Source organism: Aythya ferina, assembly GCF_964211825.1.
Source record: "Aythya ferina genome assembly, chromosome: 7".
Lineage (NCBI taxonomy): Eukaryota > Metazoa > Chordata > Aves > Anseriformes > Anatidae > Aythya > Aythya ferina.
The window spans coordinates 28017767-28040260 of record NC_140302.1 but is presented as its reverse complement, the minus strand read 5'-3'; the positions used below and the strand labels follow the sequence as shown (position 1 = coordinate 28040260).

Sequence of the window (22494 nt, the reverse complement as noted above, 5' to 3'; positions counted from 1 at the left end):
AATTTTATTTTCATTTCAAAACGTTTTCTGTATACTTTGTAAGGAAATTCAGCACTTCTCTGCTTTGCCTTTTATAATAGAGGTGAAAAATACTGCATTATTTTATTTGTTGTTAGGAATGTAAAAACAGGTGACTATTCTTATATACAGAAATGGTCTTCTAATCTTCTTCTCCTTGTTTTTACAGGATAACTTCTTCAACTCTAGTATTCCTTCTTTGGGTCTACGTAATGTCATATATATCAATGAAACACATACCAGGTAAAGTAGGAAGTCTTTCTTTTACTTTTGAAATTCAGTGTGTTCTAATCTTATGGCAGGGAAATCTCTAGGGTAGTCCAGACTGAGTGAATATACATTGCAGTCCTGAAATGCAGGAATCGATGCTGACTTCAGGAAAGTAATATACTTGTAAAATTCAGCTGTGTGCATTTGGGCACAGGACAAAGTTCTTTGGGATTATTGGCAAGGAGAGTAAAGGTCAGACCTATTTCACAAAAAAAAAAAGGCATTTTTTCCTTCATTGCAAATGGCAGCATCTGCAGTATAGTGCTGAGAGGAGCTGTTTTATTCCCGTACTGAAGAATGACTTTGGGCTGCATTTTAATTTACTGAGCAAATCTGGCTCACGATTTAGGCTTTCACTACTATTACTAATGACAGTTAAATCTGAAAATGTCTTGCTAGACTGTGACTCCTCTGCCTCAGCGGCAGAGTGCAGCTCTTGAAAGACGGTGTATTCAACAGAAAAATGAGTATGTATTTTTGTGCTACTTGAATTATATCTTGTCTCCTTCATTTTGTTCTTTGGAAAGTTAATAATGCTTGCTGAAGTTTTTGCAGTAATCATTAGCATAAGCAGATTCTGCAGTGTTTGTGGAACCAGAGCAAACAAAGAGAGGCCAGCAGCCTGAAAGAAATGAGCCAAAGTGTCTGAGTGGAAGAAAGGCAGTATTGTGCTGTGCTTGAGAGGGAGGAAGCTAATGTTAGAGACTGTTCTTTCTTCAATTTGAATTAATGATTTTTTTAAGAGTTGAGTCTGTAGTTTAGAATACAGAAAAATAACTGAAATAGTGTTCAACTTTTTATATTAGTTTGAGAAGTCTCATCCCTGAGTGCTTTTGAATAGTCAGAGATTCTTAAATTAGAAGTACAAGGGCAATAAAATATGGGTTAATGAATTATTCTGAAATAAAATGCCTTTAGCTAAGAATGTTATTAAAATCCTCAATTCTCAGACTATAATAAAATTCTGAGGTCCCCTGGGGTTCCACAGTAACAGGTGTCTCCATAAGCTTCCGAAGGCCAAGAATTATCAGTGGCCTTTTTCTGAGGTGTGAATATGTCAGTTTTGGTAATTTGGAGCAAGATTCTGAACAAAATAATACATCTTGACTGGGTCTGCTCCGTGTGTTTTTTCTTATGTTCATGCTACATGATTAGAAAACAAGTTTTTCTATTTTTTCTGCATTGTGTCTAAGCTTTAAAATGAATACACAAGTGCCTAGACAGGTCCGTCTAATAGTTGCATGCTGTTACAATTTGTTCTTAGTTACAAAACCTCTTGACAGAAAGAAGCATATCTCCTTCGCTATGCTGTTTTGAAAAATCAATAAAGCTATCTCAAACTCAGGTGGGAAGGGGAAAATGGAAAAGCAATTAAAACAGCATCACCAATCTACTTTCCAGACAACATGGTTAGCAAAATTCTTTGTCCTTAGAGATGGTCTGAATATTTGTGTGTTAAGTGACAGTTTTGATTGCTTGTGCGTATGCACTCATCCCAATTACAGGAGTTGTGGCGAATTCTGTTTGACATTTTTGCAGTATGCAAGTTTCTTCTCATCTTTTATAACTCTTTTCAGTATATTTACACATGTTGTAATGTGGTAGGGAGGTTTAACAGCCAGCACTGGCAGCTCAGGTGGCCACAAGGAAGTGAGACCTTGGCAGCGTTTCCATCTGGGGCACCCACTGGAGCATCAGCAATACATTGCACAGACTTTTTGTGAAGAGGGATGAAAAAAGGAGGGGCTTTGTATGCTTCAGTAGTTTCCTGTGCTTCGTTCTGTATCCCTGTATTTCTTTCCCTGTTGCCCTACTGCTATGTCCTTAATGGCACTACAGGCAGTTGCTTTCTGTGTCACTTGGTAGAGGCAGAGGGTAGAGAAAACTGTTAATCAGGCCCCAGACTTTGTACCTAGTCCCAGCAATATACTTCCTTCTTTCTTGAATTAACAGCTTCTCACAGTTTTCCTCTCTGCATTCATGAAGATCTTTCAGCAGTAAAAGTGCAAGCTTCAAATATTTCCATGTATGCATAGTAATGAAAGAGCATTGCATAATACTGAATAATAATGAATAATCTCGGGAAGGGTCAGGGTTTAAGATACAAAAAATGCAGAAGTTTTTAAGTAGCACTTCGAAGAACTTTACTTATTTTTGCTTCTTAGTATTTATTTTTAAGGTTCCATTTTTTTTGCCAGTTGTTTATTTTGAGGCTGACACTCAAACTTGCTTCATATTTTTGTAGGTACAGAGGATGGCTTGCAAGACGGCTTTGCTATGTTCTTTTTGTGCAAGAGAGGGATGTTCATAAGGGTATGTTTGCGAAGAATCTGACAGAAAATGTGCTGAATAACAGCAGGTAAGATAATGACTTTTTTTTTTTGTATGACTAATACATTACATTATAATCTAAGAATTTGGAAACTGATGGCTTTGAAAACCATGCTCTTTAAAATATATTAGAAGGTGCAGTGTCTTTAGCCCAGACACTCAGGACTGTGGCTTGCAATTTCAGTTTGAATACTAAGAGGGGAGATTTGTAATTCTTAATCTTCAAATGAATAATGTGTAGTGGGTGGACAGCAGACTTGGTACACAGAAAAATAAATTGCTGTGTGGAAACTCTTCAAACTTTTGTTTATCTAATTCAAGTTAAATCGTTATTACTAAAGCCATACTATTGTCATCAAAATTTTTCAGTGTTTCAAAAATAATGGGAAAGTGGCATTTCAGATTACCCTAGTTTATGAAGCAACAATAGTGTGAAACAAAATTGGAAAAAGATTATAGAGTGTCTACACCCACTCTTTGTTTTGTGTAGCTTGTTTTCTGTCTCATCTACTGAATTTTAAAAGGCATGTTGATACCCTGATCAGCTAGTAAGGTATCTGTTTTCCATGGACACAGAGAAACACAGCCACATACCCACTCCTCCAGTCTAGTTTAGTCAGAGAACTCCCCTGAATTTTTGTTCAAGTCCCAGCCAAAGATGATGGTGTTGCTTTTGTAAAACAACGCAAACTACCTTGCGCCACAGTTACGGTCTGTTAATCCACTTAACTCTCTTATATATGTTTTATATATATAAATCTCTTATATATGTTTTAAATGTGGAAAACAGCCCATATAAAATTTAGTTATACTTTGTAAAACTGAGATTTCAAGTGCGGAGATATTGTAGAAATGCAAAATAGCAACTGCATAAATCTAACGAGGTAAGTGAAATTTGCTATGGTAGTAAAAACAAAGTATGAACAGAGGAGATTTCAACTGCGCTATTTGCAGTTTTAACATTATTAATTATTTTTGAAATTTAGTGATCACTTAGTGTCAGTGATCAAGTGTATACATACTGTTTTATGTACCAAATCTGAGTACATTCATCCATCATCCACCTCTTTAATTCAGAGGTTAGCAGTACTGAATTAAATTGAATTAATTTGGTATACACAAAACGTTGGTGTGGCTTTTAATCTTCTTTTATGCCTGCAAATTACTCTGGCAGTAGTGTATAGATTATTCGTAGCAGTTGTTGTCTGTCTTGAACTCTTCTATGGCAGAACTGTCTTGTAAGTGTTACTTTTTAATGTTAGAGTACAGAAGGCCATCGTAGATGAAGCTTCTGAACCAAGCGTTCCAGGTAGTTTTGCTCAGACGGATCCTAAAGCTATCAACAAAGTGAAGAAAAAAGCTAGGAAAATTCTCCAGGAAATGGTCGCAAATGTGTCACCGGCTTTAATCAGGTAAGGAAAATGGCCCATCAACATTGTCAATGGATAAAAGAACAGTCAAGATGTCTCTGTATTATAACAGCAGAGCTTGTAACATGTTATTCATAATTAATGAATAATTATTAATAAAAAGTCCTTTTCTAACATCACCTAGCGAAATGGTTGTTACTCTTGATTGTCAGGTACAGCAGAAACCCTTCCTTTTTTTCAAGGGATAAATCTTATGATGTGATTAAATGCAAGCATGTTTTTTTCCTCCCAAAACTAGGCTTGTTGCTAATGCTTAGACCTATAGTATCCTTTGTTGTTTGAGGCTGATAGAGGAAAAAGCAGCTAGCTGCAGGATCTTAGACTGTGAAAGATCCTTTTTTCCAGTAACACATTGAATATCATAGCCTGTAGTTATAAATGTCTTAGAGTCTTATCTTAGATACATACGACTTCACTGCTAAAGATCAATTTGCTTCTGTCGTGTTCAAAGTCCTTTCACTCACTTTTGTAATGCAAACCCTACCTCTTTTTGTAACTACATTAAGTTTTCCTACAAGACCAGATTCACCATGTCACCTAACATGTTTATCCACGTGCTTAGTTACTGCAATCGATCATAGGACCTCTGTTAGCTTGCCACATACATACAGTAGTCTTCGTGGTGTGAACAGCCTGCACTGCAGTTGACACAACTTTTGTGTCATAATTACAGAAGGCTTTATGATAGCAAAGACTTGTTAAGCAATCTGATTTCATAGTAAGTTTTTTTGAATATAAAGTAATGAGATTTTATGGCTTTGTCTTTAGTCGTATGGAAGCAATATAAAAGTGAAGGCAGCAGTGAATGAAGTTCTTTGAATTATGTTTGCTCTTTTTTCAGGTTGACTGGCTGGGTGTTGCTGAAGTTGTTTAATAGCTTTTTCTGGAATATTCAGATCCACAGAGGTCAAATAGAAATGGTCAAAGCAGCAACAGAGGTAAGTGTGGGGTGGGAAAAATATCTAGTAAGGTATATTTCTGATGGAGTTTCTCTTAATTTTTACAGTGCTTTCTCTTTTCAGAAGAGTTCTTCTAAGTCTCTGTCATACCAGATTCTAGACAGATCTGTCTTCAGCTCAGAAATAATGTTTTTAGTTAAATGCAATGTTCTTTGAGTTGTGTAATATAAAATACTATGTCAGCGGTGTCTTCATCTTTGCTTCAGGATCAGATTTTAACTGTAAGGTTGAATGGTTATCTCACATAAACCTGCATCCAGCATTATTTCTTTCTGTGTTGAGGCAGCCAGTAATAAATTAGTAGGTATGTTTAGGATTTTCAGAATTTCTCTTACATTAATTTGGAATAAAAAAATTTAAGAACTTGTCTTCCTCGTTAGCAATCTATTCTCAGTCCTGCAATATTTACTCAAATTGATTAAAATAACCCCTAAATTCAGCCATCTTGTTTACACTCAAATGAATTGATTCTTTTTGCAGAGTTTACTTTATAAAGATGCATTAGATAAGTTTAAAAAAAAATGGTTCCTGATATTTTCCGTTATATTTGGTTATGGTGTTGGGAACCCCACTATTTGTAGATTCTTGTTGATGTCTTATAGAAAGAAATAGCAACGTTTTGGTGATGCTGATTTGGTCACATCCCTTGAAACTTTTTGATTGTTTTCTCAGTACTGTGAGTCTGAAGAATATCAATGGTTCTGTCTGGTAATGTTTACAACTAAAAACTGCAGTCCTTGAAAATTAAAAAGTAGAATTCATTGAAATATTCTCATTGTTGTCACAGCTGAGTGACAACAACCAGAAGTCAACAAACTGAATGTTGGCAACATCAGTTCTGATAATATGCTAGCAATCTTGATGACTGATTTTAGAAAAGGAATAATGTTCCACGGTTCTTATCAGTTGTCTTTTTTTTTTCTTTTTCTCTCCTCTCCATAGATGAATTTGCCCCTTATTTTCTTGCCTGTTCATAAATCTCACATTGACTACCTGCTCCTTACATTCATACTTTTCTGCCATAACATCAAAGCACCTTATATTGCTGCAGGGAACAATCTCAACATCCCCATCTTCAGGTAATGATAATAAACTATGTGGAACCTCGCTATTTGAAAAAGGCTGAAGTGGGGGAATGATCAACTGACCAGTTGTGCACTATATCATACATCCACTTGTAAGGGCATCAGTATTACTGGGCAATTCTGTCGAATTTTTTGGCTCCTATTGCATGCTTGGAGAGAGACCATAATAAAATCCTTTTGTGAAATTAAGTGGGATAAAGAATAATATTAATTTCTTCTAGGAGTCTCAAAGTGAGTAGGTGAGTAAAGAAAGATTAATACGTGAAAACCATATGTGAATAGGCAGCTACTCTTTGTAAAGTTACATGAGATGACCATTGGGCAGTGACAGTACTGAGTGAATAGTAGTTTGTGGGAAAGCACTCCAGTTTGATTTCTGTTTAAATTTTATTTCTGGTAGCTGAAGAATGTCTGAAGATCTTTTAGGTATTTTTTTTGCCAGTGACAAAGAACTCAGGAATACCTGATCTCTGAAGAGCCACTGGACATTGTGGGAAATAGCAAGAAAAGAAGAATATCTTGACTCAGAGGGTGTTTTGCACCACTAGGTGCTGGTCCATGATCATCCCAGTAAGAAAGGCACTCAGATGCTATGAAATATAGTTTAAGATGCCATTAATTAGAGCTAACGCTGTAAAGAAGGAGAGACTAGCAAGGACGTCCCTTTAGATGCTGGGAACCCTGAGTTGTTCAGCATCCAACAGATCTCTGATATACATGCAGCATGCTGCAGATGCTGCCCACAGGACAGGTTACTACATTTTGATCACTCAAGCTTGTACAGGATCTTATTGCAAGAAAACAGCTGTATCCATCATTTTTTTCTGTCAAACAGGAAGGACATTCTTATGAGAACTTCTTGGTGCACTTTTAGATAAAGACAAGGCCACACAGGTGGTGTAATTGCTGGCATTAAGTGGGAGCTGCCTGCATCTTACTCTCTTAAAACAAACCAGCTGCGGTTATCCTGCAGCCAAGGGATGTTTGCCTCACAACACAGGCATGAAGGCCAAGCTGTACATGCAGCACAATGCAGATTTGAGCTAACTCAGGTTAACTGTTTTTTGGGTCACTAGCTCCTTGATGTACAATGGTCAGGATCATTACAGAGGGTAAGTGGTCTGTTCATGTAGTGACATTGAGCAAGACAGTGAGTGTATAGTAGCCTATTTCATTAAAAACAGTAACGTTTATATGTGATCCCATCATGTGCAAGTAGAATAATACATTTTAGTATTAGGTAAATTTGGTAATTTCAGTTGCTGTTGTGTGCTGGGAATTTTACACTGGCTGTGTAGTAGTTTCATATAATCTGAAACCAATGAGTCTATTTCCTCTTTATTGTGTAGCACATTGATCCGCAAACTAGGAGGATTTTTCATTCGTCGAAAGTTAGATCAGAGTCCTGATGGTCGTAAGGACTTCCTCTACAGAGCTTTGCTCTATGTGGTATGTACTTGTCTTTGTGTCCATAGGTAGCATTTCAGTTGGGTGGCAAGTAGGAGAGTAATTTCCATCAGTCTGGGGAGGGTTTTTACTGCTTTGAATTTGTCTTGGGGTTCATGTCAGAAAAGCAGGATACATTTTTGTATCAAGTCTTGAATGTGTGAAATAAGAGAGAATGGAATGCCTGGTACCTTTGAGGATGAGAAGATTCTCACCTTGTATAATCCTTGTTAAAGTAAGTGGAATTAATCTCTCTGAATTAATATTAAACTTCAGTCTTGTTTCTCTGATTTCTTTTGTACTGGGGCTTATCTACAGTGATTTTATTAACTTAATAGAAGTCTCTGTTTATGATATGTTGATGTAGCTCTTTGTGCAACTCAGTAAAACAGCTCTATTTGCATCTCAGAAGATGGGATATACTAAGGAACCAGAAGAGACGTATGCAAATCTGCTAGATCAACTGTTGCTAGAGATGTTCTTGAACAAATGGCAGTATACTGCTTTTATATTCATGCAAATTAAACTGCAGTTTGGTCTGGGTTTGTGTCAAGCAGTAATTATTGCCTTTTTTTTTTTTTGTTCTTACAAGTATTCTTGCCAACTCAGGGTCTTCCATTGTTTTAAAAGGAAATGTTTGCTGCTAAGGAGCAATATGTTTCAAATGTGAATTTACCAGTATACAAGTATGTGAAGATATTTATTTTTTCTATCTCTTTGTATTCAGCACATAGAGGAACTGTTGAGACAGCAGCAGTTTTTAGAAATATTCTTGGAAGGCACAAGGTCTCGAAGTGGAAAGACATCCAGTGCTAGAGCGGGTCTTTTATCTGTGGTGGTGGATGCTCTCTTCTCAAATGCTACTCCTGATGTCCTAATTATACCTGTGGGAATTTCCTATGATCGCATAATTGAAGGTCACTATAACAGTGAACAGCTGGTAAGAGCAATTTAACAACTTGTTTTGCCTTGGGGATTTTCTGTTTATGTGCAGGAGAATGTGTTACACAGTTAAATTATGTGCTGGTAGTTCTCTGTCACATGCATTTGGCATTAGTGATGAAGAATGTAGAGCCATGAATCACAGAGCCTCTCTGATAGGGAGTGCCGAGGTATAGGTAACATAGTTCTAAATGCAAATCCATGACATCAAAAATAATACATTCAAATGGTAATACACACGGAAAACAGTAGTTCTCTAGACTTACTTGAAGTTAAAAGGTGTGTCAGAAGATTCGGCCTTCTTGTCTGTTGGATGCATTTTTAATTTTGAACATAACTTTTTAATTGCAAATTGGAAGAAAACAACAACAAAAAATACCCCAAAACAAAACAAAAAGAAATAACACCCAAACCCAACTACTACCATATTTTCCAGGGCAAGCCTAAGAAGAATGAAAGCCTTTGGAGTATAGCTAGAGGAGTCTTCAGGATGCTACGGAAGAATTATGGGTGTGTCAGAGTAGATTTTGCACAACCGTTTTCCTTAAAAGTAAGTTTGGTATTTTGAAGATTTGTTTTGAAGTTTGGTTTTGCTGTTTCAGACATTTATTTTTACTTTCTCATTGTGGGTAGTCATTATTAGCAGAATTCTGCAGAATAGAATTTCTGCAGAATTCTATTCCAGTAGGACAAAAGTATGTAACTTCCCTGTTTCACTGAAGGCATGAATCTTCAAACACAACTGTGTTAAGCTGAAATAGTTTCAAAATTGACATAAAGGATCATGTTAGTTTTGAATTAGCGTAAATATTTTCAATGGTGTTTTTTTTTTGTTTGTTTGTTTTAACAGCTTTTGAAGTGATCTGTGTACTGTGTAGTAATTCTTTAAGTTGTATAGATGTTTGTAGTTGAAAGAAACTGGTTACAGTTCTTCAATTTAAGTAATTGAATGGTTAACACTATTGTTGAGGAACAGTATTTGTCTCATTGGATTTTTAAAGTTGCTAAGCAAATTAGTAGTTATAAAGGCACCATGGATATATCACCAAATCTACATGTTCCGTAGTTCTTTATTAGTTTTCACCTATTGCCTACACTAATTCACAAAATACTGTTCTGTAGTTTCTCAGGGAAGGGTCTGGCTCACTACTGGCTGCTTTCACTTTCTTTCCCTTATCTCTTCGCAGAATTTACTAGTATTATACTTAATTTATCTGCACTTCACTAATCTGTCTTCTGCTACAGTATACCTTTTTTTTTTTAAGTGTGACTTTAATAAGATTAACTGCTGTAACAACAACCTACTAGAACATTATTCAAATTAATTAGGCATTCTTCTTTCTGCCCTACTTCTCTCAGAAAAGCAGTAGGTTGGAGAGCTTTGGAGGGTTCAATTACCACAGCATGAAATTATTGTGACTGTCTGCACTGCATTATAATTAGTGTAGTAGGGAAAGATATTAATTCACTTCCAGAGAAGAAGGCTTGGGTCACTTCCAGGCTATTCTTGGTAGTAAGCTAATGATTGTTCTTGGATCAGTATAAGGAAAAGAAGGTTATCTGCCCTCTTAATCTAGTGAAATACTGATCACTCTATACCTTCCTAGCAGCCTCTGCCAAGTCTCATTTGTATGTGCATTCTTTCTTGTACTCCAGAAATAGAATAAGCGTGACATAAATTGTTTAAGTATGCGTTAACCAAGATTTGCAAAAATGTTGTAACTATGTCAATTTAAGTTGATGTAGCCATATCACTGCAAATTTTTCTAAGATGAGTTTTTTGGGGTTAATTTTGAGCTTTTGAAGTTCTATGAGTACAGATTTAGAAGCAGAAGAGGGAGAGCTGACTGTGAAAGCCCTTTAAAAAGCTTTCTTGAGAGAGAACTTTTTCTGACCAGCAGGCTAAGTGGCTCTGTAGTTTCCCACATTAGCCTTCATAGGAACTGGAAGAACGCAGTGTCCTGAAAACAGAGTAATGTAAATGCTAACCTGTAAGGAGAGTCTTCTTAGAAGTTTGGGATTCAAGAATTCCAAGTATGTGGTTTGATGCCTGCTTCCTGGATGCTTCAGTTCTGTGATGTCTTACAGATAAAGCTTCTATAGTGGTGTTTACCTATGGAGATGCTCCCTGTGCCGGTGTTTGAGGAAAGAAGCAACAAGCAATAATTATAATCTCTTTGTGGGTTCTGAATGAGTACTAGACTTTGCTCTCATTCATGCTAATGAAGGCAGTTCTCATTAGTTTAATCACGGAGAAGCTGGTCTGAAAGGACTTCTTCCCAGCAAGATGCTGACAGGGATTGTGTGTTGGTTTTTTTGTCATTATTTCACCAAGTATGGATTCCTTGCAGTGGAAAGTTTTCCTTTTCATAAAATAGAATTAAAAGAGAATAGAGTGTTGCAAACTTGTCACTTCTGTAACCTTATTTTAATGAAAGCTATTTTTAATCACTGTTGCATTTTTGAGTAATTGACTTTTTCAGATAAATAGTGTGAATGCAGTTGAATGCAGAAGTAAGGTGGGAAAAGTACAAAAAAAAAAACAAACAACAAAACAACAAAAATCAATCTTTCTCTTAATAGGAATACGTCAACAGCCAAAGTCAAAAACCCGTGCCTGCTCCTCTTTCTCTGGAACAAGCTTTGTTACCAGCTATACTTCCATCAAGGTAGAGATTTTTTTGTTGTTGTTGAGGAGAGGGATGACAGATTGATATTTTTTTTTTCCACTTTTCCTTTAGCTTTTATTATGCTGCATTACATTTCAAGAAATGCTTGAACTCCCCAATGATTATATGATTATAACTGTGCAGTTTATTCCAAGAGTTGCATTCTTTCTGGGATTTTTTTTTTTTTTCAAATAAGCTTGAGGAGGCTTTTTAAAAAAGATTTAATTATAGTGACCTCTGTTGCTTTAATTTTAAATTTTACACAATAATTTAGTCAGCGAAGAAAGATAACACTCTTATTGAAAAAGGGAGAGTGTTTTTAAAACCCACAAACATCTCAGGTGGATTTTGGTATAATTCCAAATCAAATAGTGAGAACTTGTGAGTGAATACCACTTGTTCAAGGATATGACTCACTCAGAAATTAAAAACTTCACCGTAGGGCTAGACTTGCATTGATTATGAAGACTTAGATTTTAGTTGAAGTCTTTGCTCGACTTTTACAAACCTGTGTGGTCCTACTAAAGACAAAGTCATTTATCTTTGGAAAGTTTGAGGTCTGTACAAAAGACCATTTCTAGCTTGTGTGGCTGAGCTGAAAACTGCCTTCTAGGCAGATTTGCTTAATCTACTTCTGTCTGTATTCACTGAAAAGAGCTGTGGGGTGCAAGTGATGTAATAGCAAAGTCATGAATAGCCATAGGACAAGGCAAATGTTCTGTTTGCCCTTTTTATTTTGGTGTTCTTATCTTGGTTTGTTCTTTAGTGTGAAGAAAGTGTCTGGAAAAGTTGTAGACATTCAACTTTTTGTGGAGCTTGTTATACATAGTGTTTTGTGCCCTTACCAGATTTCATAGTGTATTTTTGCACTGTTATTCAGTTAGTGTATCTAAAAAAATAAAAATCAATGTAAATCTAAATGTCATAATAAATTTTTTTATTCTGTCTTTAGACCTAATGATACTGTGGATGAACGTAGAGAGGCTTCGTTGCCTAACACCAGGGATATAACCAGTGAGCCCTACAGAAGAGAGCTGATAGCTAACTTGGCTGAGCACATTTTATTCAGTAAGTGTTCCAGTATCACTGTCAGCTACCTATTTTGTCTTGCTTGTTGCATGAACTAACTTGCTGTTTGGTAGTGTCATACTTCCAAATTCTCTCTGTTCCAGGAGATCATTTCACATGCTTTCTTGACAGTTCTCCCTCTTTTACCATCCTCCATCCCTCTGGAACACTTAATAGACTGTCTTTCTGTTAGTACAAACCTTCTGTTTGTATTGGTAACTTGTGTATTTTTTTTACTAGTATACTGAGCTTAATGTAATTTGAAGTGTTTGCATTGATATCAGTGTATCAATATTACATCATGACTTCTCATTGCACCATGTAAGAAGTTACTGCAGTGTCTTGTAGGCTTTATTTATGTTACTGCTCTCATGAATTCATGTAGCTGCATGGGACGCTGGCTTACAGGCTATGTGGTGTGCATTTCAGTTGGCAGGACTGTGAATTCAGATATAAGAGATGCATACGAAACAGCACTTCTAGCTTAGTAAACTTGTGAACTTTACTCAGGCTTCTGAGTTCAAGTTACTGTAATATTTTACATGCCTGCAGGTCTCCAGAATTGTCCGTGGTCTTTATGGTACTTCTGTAGGGTAAATATGATCATCATTGTGTATTGCTAGAAGGAGCTGAAGTGCTAAGGGCTGAGATACAGTACTGTCAGGGCATGCTTGAAATTCGTTAGTTCATACCCTTTTATTGTTACTATATAGACCATAATACACTTCATATTTCATTCAGAACATACAGTTCTCTGCCAGTATCACTACTTTTTTAAAGTAGTGGCTAGTGTTTCATTTGTAATGATGTTTTAAACTTTTCTGATAGTTGAAGTGTTTCAATTTAACTATGTCTTGTTTACTTCTAGCTGCTAACAAGTCCTGTGCAGTGATGTCTACCCACATCGTTGCCTGTTTGCTGCTGTACAGACATAGGCAGGTAAGGCTTTTGTGCTGCATAAATGGCCATACAGTGCTTTAAACTTGGTAATTAGAAGCATAGTCTGCATTCTACTATTGCACGATACTGACGAAAGAAGAGAGATGCATTTGAAGTGGATTTCATGTACTCCTATATTTTTGTTAGCGGTGAATGCTTGGAGATAATACATTATTGATGAGATAGTAAAATGTGTTTGTATAAAAATAGATTTTCAAATTCAAAATTTAGTTATGCTTTTTTAAAGAGTAAATGGTTTTTGTCCATTGTGTTAAGATCACATTTTAGATCTCTGATGTTGAAACACATTTACCACTGAAAACACTAGCACCTCTTCAGTTAATTTTCAAATGAGTTTTGCTGTCCCTTGGTACTAGAATATTGTGCCAATTTGGCAAAATTATTCTAATGTTTAAAGGAACCTTTGTGCATGGGGCTTGGATTTTTTTTTTTCCTTCTACAAGTATGTTTGGCATTTTGTCTGAAATTCCTTTTCCCTCCAATTTGAAGCTTTTATTGCACATAAATTGAAAACACATTGAAAAATACTGGTCAAGTGTGTAATCTTCCCAGTCAAAAACAGTATTCCCATCGATACACTCTTCCAGTTTCCTAAAATAATGGGATGAAGGAAGCATTTTGTTATGTGATCTGAAGCTATCTTGCCAAAAAACAAAGAAAGCAAGTTCTTCCCTATGTCTCTTACCACTTGTGAGTTCTGTTAATTACACTGTGGCCAGATAACCAATCATTCATTTAATAGTGGAGGTAATGGAAATATGAGATCACTAACATGTCCTCTTACAGAACAACTTAGGTTTCTGTGGGTTGTGAAATAAACTAAGATTCAAACAAAAATCTTGCATTCTCAAATAGATGCATGTCTTTAATTGTATGTAATTCAAAACGCATGGGCTATTTCAGTAAACAAAAAGGCTTTCTAACATGACTGTTGGGCTTGGGATTTTTGAAAATCAATGTCTCTTATGTGTTTGCTATATACATGTCACGTACAGATAAACTCGTGCCGAAAATTATTTTTACTTTTTTTTTCTTTCTTCTAGGGAACTGATCTTTCCAGGTTGGTAGAAGATTTCTTCTCCATGAAGGAAGAGGTCTTAGCCCGTGACTTTGACTTGGGTTTTTCAGGGAACTCAGATGATGTTGTCATGCATGCCATCCATTTGTTGGGGAACTGTGTAAATATCACAAACACTAGTCGAAACAATGAGTTCTTCATCACTCCCAGCACAACGATACCTGCTGTCTTTGAACTGAACTTCTACAGCAATGGAGTTCTTCATGTGTTCATTAAAGAGGCAATTATTGGTACGTGCTGGGGTTTACCATGGAAAGACATTTCTGTGGCCCATGAAGTCAAAAAGTGCCTGCACTCGACCCCAAACCCAGTTTTTTATGTAATTTACTTCTAGTAGATATTTGTCACCTTCCTGTTTAAGCCCTTGTTTACCCTAACAAAGTTGATGTTGAAGTAAGTTTGGTTTTGTTTTGTTCACTGCCATAGGTAAGGCACTGTCAGATTTTTGAGCCTATATGGCAGAACCTGTGCTTTGTTTAGCAATGTTTTAATGGGAATTTGTTTCAACCTGAGATACTTTGGAAACAAAAGGAATAATAGTGATTCCATCTCCGTTTTTCAGATGCGTGTGTAATGTTTGACTGTTTATAGACGTAAAAATAGACAAAACTTTAGTTTTAGTTTAAATTTCCTGTGCTGTAAGGCTCTTTGGAAAAACTCTGATTATGTTTATTTCTGCTCCAGCCTGCAGTCTTCGTGCAGTTCAGAGTAAGAGGTACAGAAATGGTACCAATGGTGCTTCCCCCAGTTTGATTAGTCAAGAACACCTTGTCCGAAAAGCTGCCAGCTTGTGTTACTTGCTCTCTAATGAATTTACTATATCTTTGGTAAGTCATTGTATTAAATTGTTCACGTTTTTTTTTCCCCTCTTTTTTTTTGGTACTTAAAAGAGAGTTAATGCTTTTTTTTAAGTGTCTTGATTCTGATATGCTTGCTGTAAGTGCAGTCTGATGATAAAGGGCAGCAGGAAGTTGAACATCATTTGAAAAAAAAAAAAAAAGTGGTGTTACCATTTTTTTCAGGGAAATGTCTGAACATTTGAATGAATATAGTTGCATCAGGACAATTCAACCAAAAGCTATCTGGTTTCAGATAACATGTGAATTAACTTGCCACATTGTTGTCGCTTTATTGTTGCCTCAGCAAAAATCAGTCAGTCAGGTTTAGGGGATCCACGCTGAGTGTATGCCAGCTGCTTGTGCAAGCGTTAAGTGTGCGATACTGGGGTGAGCCTGAAGCTTTTCTACTCTGCTGCCATTAGGCTTTTCCTGAGAAAGAAAAGGTTGATCTCTTTGTCAGCTTCCCACAACTGTAGGTTGGACTTCTTCATCTTTTGTCTTGTCTATGTCATTAGACCATTACAACTATTATCTGCAGTCCCCATAAGCTATTTAAATATTTTGATTGAAACAAATGTAAGATTTGAGAGTACCAAATGAGTTTGCATGCATGACTGAAATTACAGTGAAAAAAGGACTCTAGATTCAAAATATAATCCTAATTTACATTCGTGTAAGATTTCCACAGTGCCATACCTAAGAGTGTAAATTTTAAATATGTCCTGACTTTTTTTTTGTTTTGTTGCAAAACATTGAAGAGAACTCATATCTCAGTATTGAAAGATAATCTGTATACCTACAATTTTCAGTGCTAGTTTGTTTGTTTGTTTTTTTTTGTTTGTTTTTTTAAATACATACAAGTTACTTAGAATTTAGAGATTCTTGAATTCTTTCTTAAATTTGTAGATTCTTTTTTCCCTGACTCTCACCTTTTTAAATGAAACATAAACCAAATTTAGTATTTTTGTCTGGGCAGTAATACATGTATACTTCATATGGTAGAGTTCTTCAGTAATGTCATCCTTCTGCCTCCAGTTAGTAACTGATTTTTTTAAAACTTAAAAATAGGTGCTTTTTTATTTAAAAAAAAAAAAAAGTTTCAAAACATACAAGGCAGTTTCTTAAAAGTGGAATTTTCTTTAAATTCCAAAGAAATCACTGCTGTAAGTCTGAATGACTTTATTTTTATGATGAATTTTTTCCAGAAAAAATCATCAGCCAGAAAAAAATGTTTCTGTCTGCCAGGATAAACGAGAGCGGTACATTCAGATTATGGTAATAAAAGAATGATAACTTGTTTAATAGGAATAATAATGCTGTATCTAAAAAAATTATACAGAGTAGGGAACTGGTCTGTGTCTTTAATGGGTATAATGGATGCAATTTTTTATTTTATGTTATTTAGTGCATTTTATTTTGCTTTGCAGCCTTGTCAGGTGATATATCAAGTCTGCCATGAATCGGTGGAACGGCTAATACAGTATGGTATTCTTCTGGTTGCCGAGGTAAGATGACAGATAGTAAATGTGCTGTTTCTTGCACGTGACTTTAGCCGTAGGTAGTTTATGCTTGTTAGTTGTTAGTCTTGTTCTAAATATATGTTACTACAGAAGGCTGGTAACAAATGAACAAGTCTAGGCCTGATGCTGCTTGATTCTTACGTTTATAAGCATCAGACATTTGGGGATGGTCAAAGTGAGCCTACAAATGACTATGTAATGTCACTGTCTCTTTCCATTACACCTACTAAAGATGACATATTTTACACTGCCTTGTGAAATGGAGATTTATTTTATTTTTGGAGTCCTTAAGAATTGTAGTATAGCTGCACAGATGTTTAATTTCTATTTGTAAAAGAACAGATATTTTGGTGCTCCTGGACTCCTCTGCATTGATCTAGGAATTCCTGCAAACCTTCTCTGCTCACACAGTGTGAAGTTTTGAGTTGCTGCGTGGTACAATCTGTCACCAGAGGCATATGTTGCTCAGGAATGTGGGGATGAGGCAGCAGCTGACTCAGCATACTGTTACTTCCCGGACATTTTTTGTGCACAGTAACCAAACTGTGGAGCCCAGGGGGAAGTGACAAAAAGTAAAATAGCATGTAGAAGAGATATTTGGCTTTTTTTTTTTTTTTTTCCCCGCAGCTCTCTACTTTCAGAAGAGGTGAGAGCTACTTCTGGTGTGCTTGCTCATGGCCATTACTCCTCTGTAGTCTCACTGCACACCTTTTGATAGATTTTTAATACGTATAGTTGTGGGTAATATTTACTCAATACTCCTGGATATTAAACTTTCTCCTCCTTTGGACTTACTCCTCCTTTGGACTTACAACTGCATGCTTTTTATCTTAATTACTGACATGTTATCATGCTTTAAGATGTAATCATTATTAAATAAATCCAAAGCTGAATGCTGCTCAGGGATTAGAAAGAAACTTGTATGTTCCATGCCTGGGGACAGATGGGCAAAATAGGTGTGGATGGTAGGAGATGCACACCTCTGTCTATTCAAGCATGCAACCTGTCCTGATGGTTCTTCTGTAAGTTTCGGTTGCTGAAGCTGGTACTCAGCTGTTTATAGGTGGGATGTACATAACTGTTAGCAAGTGTGTAAATACTCAGTTGTGTTATCTGACATACCACACCGATGCAACATTTGAATGCTTTAAAAATACATATCTTATCAGTAAGCTTCTTAAACTCAGTGAAACTCTGTGCCTGCTTATTCTTATAAAACATTAAGAATTTACATAATCAGCGCAAACACTGTAAGCAGTAATTGTTTCATGACTTGGGACAGCTTGGAAATGTTTGTGGCTTTTTAAAACCTGTTTTCTAAAAGGGGTAGCTACTTTCTGCACCTTCTGATGTTTTTACTTTCCTGCTGAATTTCACACATTGGGGAATTTCATAATAAATTGATTGATACGTGCTTTTTTAAAATTTCTTAATTCTTTTCCTGTCACTCTACTGTCTGCTTCTACAAATAAGAAGCAATCCCAACACATCTCTAGTATTTTTTAAAACTTATTTGCTGGCCACTGCTTCATTCTGAATATAATGTCTGATTGTATTGTGAGATGGGAAGGATGTTATACATCATTTACTACAGAAGCCTTTCTCTTTGTCATGAATATTAACATAGTAATCATAATGACATGTCTGTTATCCGCTTGTTTTTAATCTTGCATGATTTATATTTCTAAGTGGAATATGGGGATCTTTCCCAAGTGATTTAGTGTTGGTGACCTTTGAGAATCTCAGCTCTTCTTGGAGCAAAACAAATAATCATGAATGATTGACACAAAGGTTTCTCTTATTCTTCTGGGTGTGTATTTGCTATCTCTGAAACTGATTTCTGAAGATGCATTGTTGAAATTGACTGTTGCATCAGTTAGTTGGAGTATTTCTGTTGCACCTGAATTACTGTGCACCTGAACTCGTGACATACTTGCATTATTTCACAACAGAACTAAACCACTACTTGGGTAGTTCGAGTATGTATGTACTTTTCAATTGTGCTTATTGCCTCGGTAGATTACCTCATCTTTTCTTTGCAACAGAACTTTACAGTACTTTATGACTTTACAGAGCACTTTAATTTCAGTAAAACCTTTAATTAATTGTTTCCTAAATAGATGAAAAACAACCTATTGTGAGAAAAAAAGAGTTCAAGTTGAAGAAAATCTACCAGTGGTATTCTTGCTATCGTGCACTCATTTCAGAAGTCTTGAAATGTGTGTTTACCTAAGACTCAAGTAAGCGTCTTAGGTAAATATGAGTGTAAATCCGTGCCCTGATATGAAGACAGATTACTGGCGGAGTATTTGTAGGCTAAACCTGGGTGGTGCCTGTCAGGATGATTAGCAGAACCGAATTGCTGCAACATAACAGGTAGAGGGGACTAAGTGTCTTGGCATAATTGAGATTTAAACAATTTGGATCCTTTGCAATCAAAACTAGCTGATTATATTCCAGCCCATGTCTCATGTGGCAACAAATACATGAACAGCATTGTTAGAGGCAGTAAGTTATCACTTAAAAATAGGAACTTCTGGCATTCTGCATTAACTGGTATTTCAGCTATTGTAATACAATAAAACACAGTTTACTAATATCTCTTTAACAGTAGTAAAATGGTTAGCAACATCCGCATCCAGATAGTGTCTCAGCTTTCTATCCTAATGCAATTGAAAACACTTTCTTGGTAATTGCTGCTGACTGGCTGCTGGTGGGAAGGTTCAGCAACATGACAGCAGAGATTTTCAATTTTATGTGACAAGCAGGGTACAGAAAGACGGTCTTTTTCACCAAATTTCTTTTCTGTCTGCATGTCTCAACCCTGTCTATAAGGGTCTCCCCTGTTCTTGTTAAATACTGCTTAATGAAAGGACTGATTTAGTTGGATGAGATTATGAAATAAGCCTGTTTGTTGCTTAGATTTCATTTCATTTATTTTTTTATTTATGTTACCTATTTAACCACCTTGTCTTTCAAATTTAAGCAGGATGATCAGGAGGATGTTAGTCCCAGTCTTACAGAGCAGCAGTGGGATAAAAAACTCCCTGAACCATTAACTTGGAGAAGTGATGAGGAAGATGAAGACAGTGATTTTGGAGAAGAGCAGAGAGATTGCTACCTGAAGGTAACGTAAGGCTAAGATACTAAGGCTAGTAACCTTGAAGCCTCTTACCGGAGACAGACTACTTCGCTCATTCTGGAGGGCTAATGATAAAACCTTTTTCTTTTTGCTAGCTCCAGTATTAGCCTGTCATATTTTGCTACAGTCAGTAAAAAACCTTTCTCTCTCCCATGGAGAAAATAGATGAAGATATATCAAATAATCCTATAGGGAGGTGGAAAGGCAACGGTGGCATCATGAAACAAAAAGGCCTAAGCATCTTAATGTCTAAATGTTTTATTCTTCATAGATTGATCATGTTGATTTGTAGACTTATATCAGTTTTCTCACAGAGCTGATACAAACAAACCAGTAAACTACTTTTTTGATATGCTTTCATAATGTACTGTCTTGTGTCCCTGTACTCTTTGTTGTAGCAGGAATTATTTGGGCTGACATTTTGCCATGTACTGTGGTGCGGGTTGTTTCTCATTTCTGCTGGTCTCCGTCTTTTAAGCTCTTGTTGCTCTTTCTTAGGTGAGTCAGTCTCAAGAGCACCAGCAGTACATCACTTTCCTGCAGAGGTTACTGGGACCTTTACTGGAGGCATATAGCTCTGCTGTCATCTTCGTGCACAACTTTAGTGGTCCTGTTTCAGAGTCTGAATACATTCAAAAGTTACACAGGCACTTAATAAGCAGGACAGAGAAGAATGTTGCTGTGTATGGTATGTCAAACAGTTTCTTTCTGGAGCCATACTTGATTCTTTCTGTTCCTCCTGGCAGCAGGATAGCCCAAGTTCAATTGCAGTTTGTTTATCTTTGTGTTTTCTTTCTTGCAGCTGAGAGCGCTACCTACAGTCATGTGAAAAATGCAGTGAAAGTCTTTAAGGAAATTGGGGTAAGTGTGCTGTGATCAAAGCTGGAGACTGTTAAGTTTTGTTTTAACAAGGAGCACAATTTTGACAACTTGTGAAATCGGTGCAATGTCAGTTTAAAATGCATGTGTGTAGCTGTGCAAATGTGTTACATCTTTTTGAATATTTCTTTAAAGCTCAGGGCTGAAGGAAAGGAGCACAGTGCAAAACAGGCCACTTCTGGCACCTGTGAAAACTTGTCCAGATGCTATCTAGGGGACCAGGTGTTTTAATCCTAGCTAATAAAGTTCTTTGCTCTGCTCTGTGTCCTTGGTGCACATCAGTAACAATGTTGGAAGGTAGAGAACATGCCCTGTGCTAAGTGACAGCTATATTAAAGTTTGAAGGACTACTTAAATCTTTAAGTTATTGAGGTTTTTGTTTTTTTTTTTTGATTTTTTTATTAAGTTACTGAATTTTGTCTCAGTGCTGATTGATGTTCCAGGAGCATCATCTTACTGGACCTCTAGCCTCCATCATGAGGATACAGATGTTCTTTATTTTTGAAGACAAGGGTCAGTTTTGCACTATACCACTCACATTTCAAATTTTAGATTTTCTATCTTAAATTTACAAAAAAAAATAAATGATCTTTTATCAAAATGGCATGACTTCCTGAATACCATATGGGATTTAACATTGTAATTTTAAAAGCACCAGCATTTGGGCAAAATATGGCCAGGTGAGGGTTTTGTAGTCTTTGCTCTTGAGTTCTGATGTATTAAATAAGCTAGCAATAGTTAGCCTGGAGTAAAGCTTATGGTAAAGGCATTCATCATTTTAATTCTAGTCTATTCTGCTGTTGGAAAAGCAGAACTAGATAGCATCTGCTTAGAGCATAGCATCTGAATTTTTGTTTTCAAAGTGTATGCATATTCAATTCAGATGCATTTTGAGTGCCTGTTTGGTTCCTCATTTTTGTTAGGAGTTGGCTGTTTATTGTACACTGCTTTTTTCATAGTTTCTTTTCTTAAGAACGGTGAATATGGTGATAATTACATATATCCATGCTGTGTTTCAGGTTTTCAGTCAAACAAAACAATGTAGAGACACTATTTTGGAACTTAGCACTACGTTCCTACCTCAGCGCAACAGGCAAAAACTACTGGAATTCATCATGAGCTTCATGGTACTATAGAACACATACAGCACCTTTGTCCAGGGACATGAAGACAGGTTTTGAGACTGTGTCAAAGCCTGACAACATTTGCTAATCCTTCAAAGTTTAAGGTGCCACTGTCTGGGTAAGGCCTTCTCTGACTTGAACTACTGGAAGACAAGTGCCTTATTATGTATGCATTTATTGGTTTCTTACAGTCCCAATCCTGTTATGATATTCGGATGACACTTCGGATACAAGTTAAACATGTTGAAAAAAAATAAAATAAGCAATTAGGTTTAAAATGGAGAGTGGAGTTTTATCAGTGTTATGTTTTAAATAAATGTACTTTTAAAGACTGTAACAGATGCACAAATACAAATATTTGTGATCTATAGGTAACCCTGAGATCTTGAGTTTAGTGGCAACACAGCTTATGGCATAAACAACTAACTTTAATTCTGATCCAGTTTTATTGTTTTAAATAAATGGTTTCTAAAATTTTGCTTAGGCAGGTTAAATACTTCATGGATAAAGCCATAGATTTGCATAACTGCTAACATAAATGCCAAAATTCTAATGAGAGTAACAGTTACAAACCTCTGAGAATAACGATCATGTAGCAGATGATTGTGAGAAGTGTTGTCAGCAAGCACAGCTTGCACTATTAGAGCTGAATAGTGCAGTGGTAAATTGCACTAATCACTGCTGTCATGAAGAATGTGAGAGTAGCGTTTTTGTTTTTATTGTGGCATCTGTCT

At 36.3% G+C, this 22494-nt stretch overlaps 1 protein-coding gene across 2 annotated transcripts in view; it reads left to right on the top strand.

Moving 5' to 3' along the window:
- GPAM (glycerol-3-phosphate acyltransferase, mitochondrial) overlaps positions 1-22042 on the top strand; it is a 28670-nt gene extending 6628 nt beyond the window's left edge. The window contains exons 4-21 of one of the 2 annotated variants that reach the window (XM_084525726.1): positions 188-261; positions 2534-2647; positions 3882-4031; positions 4891-4987; positions 5951-6087; positions 7443-7542; positions 8267-8479; positions 8918-9031; positions 11065-11150; positions 12103-12218; positions 13087-13157; positions 14222-14486; positions 14941-15083; positions 16523-16600; positions 19602-19742; positions 20256-20445; positions 20560-20618; positions 21656-22042. In XM_084525726.1, coding sequence (XP_084381852.1) covers positions 188-261; positions 2534-2647; positions 3882-4031; positions 4891-4987; positions 5951-6087; positions 7443-7542; positions 8267-8479; positions 8918-9031; positions 11065-11150; positions 12103-12218; positions 13087-13157; positions 14222-14486; positions 14941-15083; positions 16523-16600; positions 19602-19742; positions 20256-20445; positions 20560-20618; positions 21656-21772 — 2265 coding nt within the window. In that variant the 3' untranslated portion in view covers positions 21773-22042. The remainder of the gene's footprint in view (positions 1-187; positions 262-2533; positions 2648-3881; positions 4032-4890; positions 4988-5950; positions 6088-7442; positions 7543-8266; positions 8480-8917; positions 9032-11064; positions 11151-12102; positions 12219-13086; positions 13158-14221; positions 14487-14940; positions 15084-16522; positions 16601-19601; positions 19743-20255; positions 20446-20559; positions 20619-21655) is intronic. The other variant, XM_084525725.1, reaches the window with a different exon arrangement.
- The last annotated feature ends 452 nt before the right edge of the window (positions 22043-22494 follow it).